Genomic DNA, 12,107 nt, shown 5'->3' with positions numbered 1-12,107 from the left:
TAAGCCTGAGCTTGCTTTATAGTCATATAATATCGTATACGTATTGTATATTGTAACATATTACAGATAATATATGTTCCAGTATACAGTTGTATATACAATATACAATTGTCCTTGTATGTTGTAACATATATTATCTATAATGTATTATGTTACAGTATACAATTGTATAGTACAATATTGTAAACATATTGTATATGTCTGGCTCCAAAAGAACAAAGGCTATTTTTAGCAGAAGTTCTCAAACTGGAGTGAGCAGGAGAATCACTTGTTCAAAACACAGATTCCCTAAGCCCTGTTCCAGAAGTTTCTGATTCAGAGGGTCTAGAGCAGTGGTCCTCAACCAGGGGGCGATTTTGTCCCCTGGTGGTGGTGGTGGGGGGGGGGGTGGGGAACACTGGACAAGGTCTGGAGACAATTTGGTTGGCAGGACTGGGGTGGAAGGGTCCGGCATCTAGTGGGTAAAGGCAGGGGTTCCTGCCAAACGCTGATATTGTACAGAACAGCTTCCACAACAAAGAATTATGGCCCCGAATGTCAGTGGAGCTGGGGTTAGATCATCTTCTGGGGTAAGGCCTAGGAATGTGCATCTTAACAAGGGCCTCAGGGGATTTGGGTGCAGGCAGGCAGAGCCCTGTCTGGGGAAGCCCTGGACAATGCCTGCTTTCTTATTCGAAGGCTTTGGCTGTCTGAGTTCCACTCTGCCTCGCTCCTTCATATTTAGGAAGCAGCTTAGACTTAACTCTCCCCATGAAGCTCTTCCTCATAAGCAAACTCTCTTCCCCCAAGTCCAAGTCTATTGCCCTCCTAAGTATACCTCCTGCCCCACACACATCACTTGCCTCTTTAATCGTCTCTCCCATGGGAATGAGAGTTCTTGAGGGCAGGGTCCAGGTCAGACCTGTCCTCAGCACCTAGGCAGGGGCCTGGCCCACACTGGGCTCAACAGTCACATGTTGGCTGGAATCTGTCTCAGCTCTAGTGACATCTCCCGCATCGAGTCTAAAGCTACTCCCTCTTTCAGACACTGTCACAGACCCTACTTAAACATGTCCGTGGAGCTTATCGCTCTGCAGTTATCTTGTGTGTTTGCCTGCTTTTCATTCATTCAACAAATATTATATTGGGAACCTACTATATGTCTTGTCCCTTCCCATCACTGGGGATGGAACAGTGAACAAAAGAGGCAAAGTCCCTCTTCCCAACAGAGCCTATATTCCAAGAAAAGAACTAGGACAATAAACAAAATAGAAACCTATATATAATGTATGTGATGTTGATATGACCAGTAGAGAAAAATAAAATAGAGAAATGGGACACTGTGTGTGTGTGCGTGCAAGTGAAAATTTCAAGTAAGATGGACCTCTGGGAGAAGGTGACATTTATGCAAAGACTGGACATCTGAGGGTGACATTTCTGCTCCCCCACCAGAATATAAACACTAAGAGGCCAGGATCTTCCCTTTCTCTGTAGCTTCTGTGTCTCTAGAACAGGCACACACATAGTAGGTGCTCAATAAATACTATGTAAACAAAACAAAGAGAATATGGGATTAAATTATCAAGGAGGCAGATGGGAGATTTTTTGCTTTTCTGACCATCCACGGAATAGAAGGAAGGCGGGAGGGGCGGGGGCGTTGAACTTGGGGTGGGGGTGGGGAGTACATCTTCGCGGTCAGATTAAGAGACTTGGGGGATGGAGGTCATTGCTGGATAAGGCGCCGTCCCCCTTCCCCGCCTGCCCGGAGCCGGAGCCGACCTAAGTTCTCACCTTCCGAATAAGTATTGTTAACGGCCCTGCAGGTCGGCTAACCCGCCCCCCCCCCCCCCCCCCCGCCCCTCGGCTCCCTTCCCAGCTGCGGAGTTTGGCCCTCACCCTGCCCCCCTTTCCTCCCCGCAACCCTGCGGGTCCTGCCCCCTCCCCCGCCGGTGTCCCCCGCGCCGGGGTGGGGGGGGCAAGTCCTCGCCCCAGCTAGGGGGGCGCCGCGAGGAGCCGCGGGCGCGCGGGGTCCCCGCCCCCAGCCCCTCTCCGCGTCGGGACACTGTCCCTTTAATAGACTCCCTCTGCCTGGCGCTCTGCGGCTGGGGAGTAAATTTCTCCCTGTCATCAGGTCGCGGGGAGACGAGGAGGAGGAGGAGTTTGTTAATGTTCAGTTTGTTCAGCGGGATCGATGTTTGCTGGAATCGCCTCGCCCTGTCTTGTGTGTGTGAGTGTGTGAGTGTGTGAGCGTGCGTGCGTGTGTGTGTGTGTGCGCGCATATGTGGGGGGTGTGAGTGTGTGAGAGGAAGCGCGAGTGCGTGCGCGTGTGTGTGCGTGTGTGTGTCTGTGTGTGTGTCTGCGTGCGTGTGAGTGTGTGTGAGTGAGTGAGTGAATTCCAGATTTTCTGTCTTTCCCAAACCCGCTCCTGTCCTCTCGCATATCATTCACCGACGGGAATCTGACAGCGGCCGCAAATCTACAGTGAGTGATCTCTCTCCCCCAGCGCGAATCCGCCATAGAGACCGGCGAGGAGGAGGAGGAGGAGGAGGAGGAGGAGGAGGAGGAGGAGGAGGAGAGGAGGAGGAGGAGGAAGAAGAAGAAAAAGAAGAAGAAACCACTACCTTCCCAGGATTGCCTTTTTTCCCCCTTATCTTTACGCGCGCGTGTGCGTGTGGCGCGTGTGCGCCCCTCGTCCCTTCCATCCGAACCCGGTCTTGGATGTTTAATAAAGAAATCAAGTGTCTCAACAGTCACCAAAAAAAAAAAAAGAAAAAGAAAAAAAAAACCAAAAACCAAAAATTTCCAAAAAAGCAAAAACAAAAAGAGAGAGAGAGAGAGAGAGGAAAACAAAATCCAAAACAAACAAACAAACAAACACGGCAGAACCAACCTCTGCTTCAAACCAGCCGGCACAAGCCACCCGTGTCTGCCGCCCGGAGAGGGGGGTCTCTGGCCCGTGGTGGAGGAGTTGCAGGGGGGATCGCCAGGGGGACAGAGGCCGAGTGACGCCCTAGGAGCCACCGGGCAGGAGGCGGAGGACACCCAGAGAGGCGAGCGAGCAGCGGGCCCCCGCGCGCGGCTCGGGGCTGGGGCGCCAGAAGTAGGACTGGAGCGAAGTAGAGCGATGCCAAGGAGGAAACAGCAGGCACCCAAGCGGGCGGCAGGTAAGAGACTCGGCTCCGCTTCGGGGCTGCGGGGCGCACCGAGCTCCTCGCCCGCCCTCCCAGCCCCCGGGTGCCCCAGGACGCCACCCCCTGAGCTGCGGGGGGAGTTCGCGCCGGGCGCCCCTCTCTGCCCCGCGAATAACCCCATCCCCTCTCTCTCCTTCTCCCATCTCCCAAATCCTCCCCTTTGCAGGCTCCGCTTGGGTGGGGGGGAAGCTGTCCCACCAAGCCTTCCCTCCTTAAACTTTTTTTTTCCTCCACCCTCTACCCCACCCCTAACTTTCTCCCAGTCTGTTTCTTGCCTCTCCGGCCAAAGTTGGGTTGTGGATTTGGGGTGCCGGGTAGGGAGACAGTCCTTGCACCCCCGCATCCCTCCGCGTGGTCAGTGCCAGTGGCTTCTGGCCTCGAGGGACAGCGTCTGCGCTCGCTGGGGTTTGGGGCGCCGAAGTGTGAGGCATGCCAGAGCCCTGGGCTGCAGGCTGGCTTTGGGGCAAGCAAGGAGACTAACTTTGATCGCCAAGGTGGAAAAAACCCACCCCAGGAAAGGAATGAACCTTTCAATGTGCTTTCTAAATATGCTTGGAAATCTAATCACTCTTTCTCTTAAAAAAAAAAAAAAAAGAAAGAAAGAAAGAAAGAAAGAAAGAGAGAGAGAAAGAAAGAAAGAAAAAAAAGAAAGAAAGAAAAGAAAAGGGAAAATGCCCAATAGAACATTGAAACAGCTCAGGATTTTCTTTGCCCAGAGAGAGTTGCAAACTTTGTAAATTGATTTGTAGGGTATCCCGTCTGAATCTTTCCTTACTAACCCCTTCCCCTCCCCCCAAAAGAGGAACAGGTTAATGGATCAGTACAATAGACCTTCTAAAGGATTTTTTTTTTCCTTTTGGGTTGCTTAATTGCTTTTTTAATAGTATGCTGGGGTTTTGTTTCTCGGAAGTGTAATATGAAAGTTCATTTTTCTCCTGCCAGACCCACCCACTGAAAAATCAGCTTTCCACTTGATTGCTAGTTTTGATTTGACATTTGATTGATCACCTGTCATCTCGCTGCCTTTGATCTATTCATTCTTGATATATATCAATAAATCACTCACCATGGTAACTCAGAGTACCAGTGACGCAAGCCTTGCCCTCTAGATTCAGAGTCAGACATGCACAATTATTATCTTGTTTGGCTTTTAATGTGGGCGTTTTTATTTCTTTGTGTCCTTCTGTTGAATCAGGGCTTTAGCAAAAAGCTGAAGTTCTTACCGCCCCCCCCCTTCTCTGTCTTTACTTTCATGCTTTAGGGGACATCAGTGAAGGCTGGTGTTCGGCAGACCCAAAACACATTTCCTTCTGTCGTAACGGGAGCGAAACATTAGGAAGAAGTTCAGTGGCACACTTTTGTAAACTTTATAAAGCCACCCTTAGAATAAATCCAAAGTTAGTTGCAAATCTGAGCAAAGTGGGTGTTTGCGTCTGAACAGCCTGGACCACCCAGTTCATCCTCCACCATGGCTTGGTTCCAGCATGAATGGCAGTCCATGTGCTTTGAAATATCCCCAGCTATCTTCCCTCCAGAGCGCAGAATTGCTTCCGTAACCACGCGTAGATTGGGTCAAATTGCGTGCGGAAATATCATGTATAAAGCTTTGATTCGTGTGTTTTCCAACTGTTTCCCAGAGAGCAAAATAATTGCAATATTCTTAGTGCCATATAACTCTGGCTACCTCTTTTGAAAACCGTTTCTCCCTCCTGCCCCTGTCCGTGTCTACATTTCAACCGCTTATTTGTTAAAACTTAAGATTGTTTTGCAATCTGACAGCATTGGGGTGTGCACTGGCCTTCCAGACCCAGGAAAAGTAAGCGTGCTCCTTCTAGCTCTAACAACCCAAGTTTTCGTGTAGCTAGATGATTAGAGATAACGTCCTTATTGTCCCAAAAGAAAACTCTGGGCAACAGTCCAGCAAGAAGTGATACTGCCCTGAAAATTACTCTTTTTTTTTTTTTTTCCCCCTTGTTGTTCCGGTAAAGGCCATCAACAACTAGGCAGTAATTTAAATTACCAGAATGACTGGACATGTCTCCTTTGGTTAGCTCATTACAAAAAGTGCATTGCTCAGAATTGCACTACTTTGATTATAATTATCCTCTGATCAATGAGGATCCAGGTGTAGTAACATAATGCTGTATCACATTATTTAAATTAGATCCTTTTCATTAAGCTGGTATCTATTGGAACTGGCTTGTCTATTTACTGTAGTGTGTGTGTGCGTTTGAAAGTTATGACTCTAGTTTCAGTTCACTAGCCTATTGTATTCCTGGTGTCTTTATGTTTGTTTTCATGGCTTTATTATTTTCACTGAAGAAAGCAGAAACCCTTGTCAAGCTGAAAGGGAATCATTCCTACTGCATGCAAGGAGGCCCTTCTTAGAGTATTTATTTGCTCACATATGAATAAAACAGATTTTTTTTTATGCGATGTTTCTTTCCTCCAAAGTCATCGGTGCTGTCTTCCGTTGTAGCTGAGGTGGCGATCCATGAGCAAAGTTAGCCACTTTGGGATTCTTTAGGTAGTTGGTCATGAAGGGAAAAGAACAAGGTGGGTTCCAGGATTGTGTCCGTACTAACTTTTATCGCTGCCTGAAATTAAACGCAATGCACAACTGTAAGTAATTACTCCCATGGACTGATGTTGAAAGCTTGATTTCTAGCTTGATTAATGAATAATGTAAGATAGAAAAAGCCTGTGAGTGAATCAGAGCTGAAACTCTTTCCCAAGAACTGTTCGAGGCAATTTGGTTTCTTTGCATTATTAGTTTTAAGTTCCATGGTTCAGGGAATCAGTTACAGAACTTTCTAATAAAGCAGGTATGCAGATAGAATGAACAAGATGATATTATAAGTGATGGGGAATCTCGGTCTTTATTTGTTTTGTTCTACCCACCCCACCTCCCCGCCCCCCCCCACCGCCTTAAAAGAAGGGATGTGAGGTAGGCAGTTCTCTTTAAGGAAACAGCTAAGTCAGAACATTTCCCTCTGTTTCCCTCTGAAATGTCATTCTTCCTGGCTTTCTAAAGCTATGCTTTTCCACCATACTATTACTTCGGGCAAGAAAAAAAAAGTTCAGAAAACAGCCTGTGGTACCCCAGGGGTTTGTGTATGTGTGAGTGTGTGTGCTGGCTTCCTTGGATGTATATTTCCCTCACCACTAAAATGCATCCACTTTTACCTGAGAATATTGTGGGATTTTCTATCAGCATCTTTCCCCCCTCTCCATTTTAGGGCAGATAGAGAAGATGGCAGAAAGGTAAAACAAAACAGAGCAGTGTTTTGATTTGTTTGTATTTTGCAGGATTCAGCGTAGTTAAAAATTTTAAATTGCAGACTTACGCTGCAAACCCTTCTATTTTCTACAATCTGTCATAGCCTCTGTACACAGACATGTGTACTACGTATATTTTATTTTACCACCCTGAACTATGGTTTTTATATAATGCCAGCCAATTGTAGTCGAATGCACGATCTTTGGGGCTTGTGAATATCGAATGTACGCGTAAGTTGCAGGATTCTGCTTCTTCCAGCCCAAAGAGATTAAATGTCTCCTTCTTGCTGACTCTCCTAAACTATCTGATAATCCAGATCTGAGGAAAGTCTCGCAGGGAAGAATGGCTCCCTCACTTTATTTTGTTTATTTAATATGGAGATGAATAATGCAGATTTTGTTTTCATGAATGTCCTTGTGTGGCAGTAAACATTAGACTATTAGCAATCATTACTTAAAAGTTACAATTTGCACCTTAATGGCATAGCTTATTTACATGGGAAACATATTCATCAGGGACAGTTCTGAATCCTGCAGTGGAGTGGGAGTTGACCCCAGCGATAGCCTTTTCAGCCTACTGAGAGCTGGTGCCTGGGTGAACCCACTGAGGTCCTAGCAATCTGTACCAGCAGGGTGGGGAGGCGGCAGGCCACTCACGGTGAAGTTCACGTTTAATTTACTGGCAAGTGGGATGGGATTCCAGGGAATAGGAATCTGGGTAGAGTCGGGACCCTGGCACTCTCACTTTATTTAAACATACTTCAGAAAGACAAGTTCACATCTTGCAGATTTAAATACTGCATGCTATAGACCCCATTCACTTACCCAAACAGCACGTTCTTAACAGATGAATGGAAAAAATAAACACTCACACCCCCAGAGGGGCGCAGCAGCACGAACTGTTGTGGCTCTTCTTGTTATTTAAGACAGATCCCTGAAAAAGGAAGGACAGGTCCCACGGAAAACCGCATCCTGCACCCGAGCGTTTTGGATGGAAATTGATTACTTAAGTGGTCCCTTCCCCAACTCCCTTCCTGATTTCCTTCTCCCACTTCTCACCTCACCCTTAAAGACCCAGATTGAATGGGACATCTCAAAAGCCCATTTGTTTTAGGCATTTATTGATTTCATTTTTAATCTGCCATATCAGGACACAATACATTAGCCCTAATCAGCAGATTGCAAGTGACAGGGAGTTCTAGTGGAAGGTAGGGAAGGGGGAGGGGGCTCTGAAGAAACTTCTGCAGGATGAAAATCTTCTTGAGGCTTGGGGGTTGGAGATTGAAGGCTACTTTTGAGGAGGGTAGAAACGTTCCTCGGAACTACCATGCATTTATTTTTCTGCCACCTTACGCTGATTTTTCTCCCAGTCACCTCGGTTCTGTTGCTACCGTTTGGGAAACCTTCACATCCAACAAATACCTCCTAGGCATCTTTAGCAGGTCTGTGCCTGGAAGCACCCTGCCTTTTGTCACATTCTCCAACAGAGGCTTATGCTTTCGTTTCATCCCAGGTGACGCCTTTGACGGAATTTCTCCAAGCGGATAACGTACCTGGGTTCATCTATTTCTCTTCCCACTGGCTAGGGGATTCTTCTCTCACTTGAGCAGGTTTTAAAGGGGCACTGCGCCTGGCATTATTTAAGGCCATTGAAACGATACACTTCTGCTTCTCTGCAGCTCAGCTTAGGAAAATCAGCCAGGAAGAAAACCTGTTCGTGTTGGTGCTGGGTCTGTAATTAGCTAACATGAGTTAAATGACCAGACTAGATCTTCCCTTCCGTCACTGTATGCTTACCATCAATTTTATTTAGGTATGTCAAGGTCTGGGAAGACTGTGCCACTATTTCAGAGGCGTGTCTGCGCGCACCCAAGTTCCCTTTAAAAAGCACAGGATGGCCTAACAAATTCTATATTAAGACCAGGCATCCACAGAGTATCATTTTTGTTTGATGCAAAGTCAGTTGGAAATACATTAAACTAACAGAGAGGGTTGTATCGCTTCCCTGAAGCACTGCTTTTTCATTACATATTTAATTACAATCAAATCGAGCGACTTTTATAAAAAAAAAATTACAGTGGTATTAAAAGAAGCTTGGCACACAAATAATTTTATTGCTTCGCAAGTTGAGACTGCACTTCTATTTTTATTTACGTGGGAGAAATTTATTTTCATTTTCTAACGTGACAAATACATAGTATATTTTCCTGTCGTCTGTATCAGGGAGATCCAATTCTCCTGCCTTCTTAGAGCCTGTTCATCCTGGATGTTTTTACATCCATTTTTCAGTAATTGGTAACAATTTGTATTTTTTTTTTATTATTTTGAGTTTTATAAATTCCATTTCAAGTTAGAAATTCTCCTGTTCCTTAGGGTGACCTTTGGTGAGCAGCTCTTTGATTATAAATGAGCTTAGTCATTCTAGCCACATAAGAAACAACCTCATTGAGAGGGTTTGCTTGATTGCCTGGATATTGCAGTAAGAAAAAACAAAACAAAACAAAACAAACAAACAAAAAAAACACCATATATTTACCCGCCTGTATCATAGAAGCCGATTTTCACTGGATTTACCATTTCTTTCTTTTTTTTTTTTTTTTTTTTTTTTTTTTGGTATTACTGACCTTTCAGTCACTCGTTTGTTTTAGGTGTTGCAATGCTAATTGAAAGGTAGTTTCGAGAAACACTGGTCTCTAAGAAATGGTAATAAAAATTCGGTCCTTTCACAGCCCATATATCCACTTCCGGACTATGCGAACTCACGGGAAAGTGTCTCCGTAAACACATGGTTTGGGGTCTGACTTGGACACCAGTCTGGAGTGTCCCCAGTGGGGTGGTTTCCCCCCCTCACTTCAACAGGGAGACCTTCATGAGGGTGTAGGACTTAGGTCCCCTCTGAAGACTTTGTCTGCATCACAGACACACAGAATAGGAATCTGAGAGGCCAAGTGGGAATTGCTGATATGTTTGTTTCCAAAGCAAACTCTGTGGGTGAAGTGATAAAATAATTTGAAGAGACTTGAAAGTCATTAAAATGGTTCTGTAGAATTTTCATGTGTTGCCTCTGAACCTTTTGCATTTCCTCTGCAGAAAGAAAAAAAAAAAAAGATGCCCTCTGGGCATCCTCCAGTACGCCATGATGCCAAAGCGAGGCCTAAAATTGGTTAAAATTTTAGAAATTAAAATTCAGGAGGCACTGTTATTAATATATCGGTATTTTTAGAGGTAATGAATTTAGAGAAATTAGACAGGAAAAAAAAAAAAACCTGGATCATATTTGAAAGCATTTGTCTTGAATTTTTCTAAGAGTTCCCTTTCTATCCGTGTTGTTTAAAAACAACAAAAACAACAATTTCAGTATCGTCATACCTACTCCTCAACCTTAAACAGGGTCTACCTAATAAAGTTCTCTCTGGATGGACCAGGACACAGGACACCGTAGCACACGTCCCTGTTTGCAAAATAGCTTCAGAAACCCAAACGTGGGCACACAAAATAATAGTAAAATCTCGACAGGTTATTCTAGCTAGCTCAGGGTTCAAGATCGAAAACTTTGTTCGGCAGGGTAAGAAAGAAAATAGCAGTGCATTTTAACTACACATCTCCCCTTGGCACATGAAAAGTTGCAGAGCAGGGAAGATTTTTAAGGAGCTTTTTAGCTCTTTTGCATCTCTCTCTCTCCAAAGACTAATTTAATTGAAAAGCTGTAGTGTCCATTTATGCTAAAGGAAAAGCCTCATGTTTCCATAAAGCTGCCATAATGCTAAGGTGGATTTAAAAAAAAAAAAAAAAAAAAGACATCGTTCTGCAGTTTCTGTTAGTACAGAAATTAAGATCACGGGTCTTAATTAGTTGAGTGCTTTCAGAACTGAATGAATACTCTGAAATCACCCCTGAGCTTTCTTCTTAAAGCTCCATCTAAGTCATTTCTATGGAAATTACCCAGTTTAGATATTAAGGTGGGCAGAACACAGTTATTGTTTTTAATGAAAATAGTTACAAAGGGCAGAAGGAGATCAAAGCTGTTGTCAGCGGCCATTCTGTTTGTCATGAATTCGGAAGAAACTTCCCAAACGCTTTCCTGCATCACGAAAAATCCATGAAATCTGGTGACGCGGACAATTCAAAAAGGACACGGAAGGTCAAGGTGTTCTATAAGGGAGAAGTGACTTGGGTAAGCCAGAGCAGCGGCATGTAAATATTTCTATACAAACTGCAAAGGGCTTACTTTAAATCACTTGAATTTATCAGGTTCTTAGAATTTTCTATGTATTTAGAAGCCCCTTTCTCATAGGCCGGGGGAGATATGAATAGCTTCTGGGCCAAGAGGATACTGTAGAGAAGAGGTAAATCTACTCTAGGCATTCGGTACCGTTTGGTACAGAAGAAATTCCGAAATGAAAAGCTATAAGCTTGTTTTATATGAGAGCTGCCTTCGGCTGGTTTCCTTTATTAGGAAGTTGGGTCCATGGCTTTGTGCTTCTTTTTGTTTTCCCTCTTGAGGTTAGGTTTGAGACTGTGGATGGGGCCTTAGAACAGGAGGAAGTGACTTGGGTAATGGTTCCAGCTTTGCCCACACTCATTGTGCGGCCCTGAGCAAGCTCGAGAGAGAAACCTTGTTTCAGGGGTAAGAACGTGAGTTCAGGAGTCAGAACGACCCAAGTTCAAATCCTTAGGTCTACTCCTTTTCTTTGCCTTATAGATTTGGGCAAGCCGCTCAAATCTCTGCTCCCCACCCCCCCCCCCCACACACACACTTTTCAACCTATAAGATGGGGGTAATCATAGTTCTTCTTAAGGCCCAGGTTTTTTGAAAGGATTATATGAGACTGGGGCTGAGAAAGTGCACTGAAACTATTAGGGGTCAAACCTGACAGTGTATCTTCACCCTGAATAGCCAGACCATGAAGCATTTACACCAGAAAGGAAAGGAGCAACCAACAACTATCGTGAGACTAGGAGGCCGGGGCTTGAAAGAAGTCAGACATGGGTGCATTTTGGTTTTTAAAACTGGAAATCCAGTCACTGAGTAGGGTTTTAGCCTTTTCTGAAAATGAAGAGGGAATGGTTGGAGCCCCGTGCCAGCTCAAAAGAATATTTCTTTCCCAGTAGATAGTAATTATAACACTAGCAGCAACAACTATAACAACAATGGCAATAACGATACCTCCCACTATGGAGGTGCTTATTATATATACCAAGCACTTTACCGAGTGCTTATATTTCATTTATTTAAACAGCAGTTATTTCTTGAGTCCCTACTACGTGCCAGGTTCTGTTCTGGTCACCTGCTTCCCGGGGAAGGAGGCAGGGGCAGTGAATAGGATGAATAGGGGATCTTACCCTCCAGGAAGGGGAAGCAGGAGAACATACAAGTAAATTAACAAAGAAAAAAAAAGATAAATTTCATATAGAAAAGAAACTCCATGATGACAGTGGTTTCATAAAAGCAAAAGTTGAAGAGTGGGAGTTTGGCAATACAAGTGTGGATGGCCAGGGGAGAGACCTGTCCCAGGGGGGACGTCTGAGCCAAGTTTTATCCTTCTAACATTCTCATGCATTAGATGCCAGTGTAATCCCTATTACTGATGGCGATCTGAGAAACCTGCAGAGCAGCCCGTTCAAGGTCATGCAGTGGCCAAGCTGGGTTTTAAACTC

General features: G+C 44.9%; 1 protein-coding gene across 1 annotated transcript in view; it reads left to right on the top strand.

Moving 5' to 3' along the window:
* Positions 1–2,591: 2,591 nt before the first annotated feature.
* The window catches only part of TSHZ2 (teashirt zinc finger homeobox 2), a 272,979-nt gene continuing 263,463 nt past the window's right edge, over positions 2,592–12,107 (top strand). Inside the window, exon 1 of the mRNA XM_047068340.1 lies at positions 2,592–3,143. Coding sequence (XP_046924296.1) covers positions 3,104–3,143 — 40 coding nt within the window. The 5' untranslated portion in view covers positions 2,592–3,103. The remainder of the gene's footprint in view (positions 3,144–12,107) is intronic.

The sequence above is a fragment of the Lynx rufus genome, unplaced genomic scaffold (genome assembly GCF_022079265.1).
Source record: "Lynx rufus isolate CCGP_SWC_20201006 ecotype Redwood Valley unplaced genomic scaffold, mLynRuf1.p SCAF_8, whole genome shotgun sequence".
Taxonomy (NCBI): domain Eukaryota; kingdom Metazoa; phylum Chordata; class Mammalia; order Carnivora; family Felidae; genus Lynx; species Lynx rufus.
The sequence above is the reverse complement of the archived record's forward strand: the minus strand, read 5'-3'. Positions and strand labels throughout refer to the sequence as shown.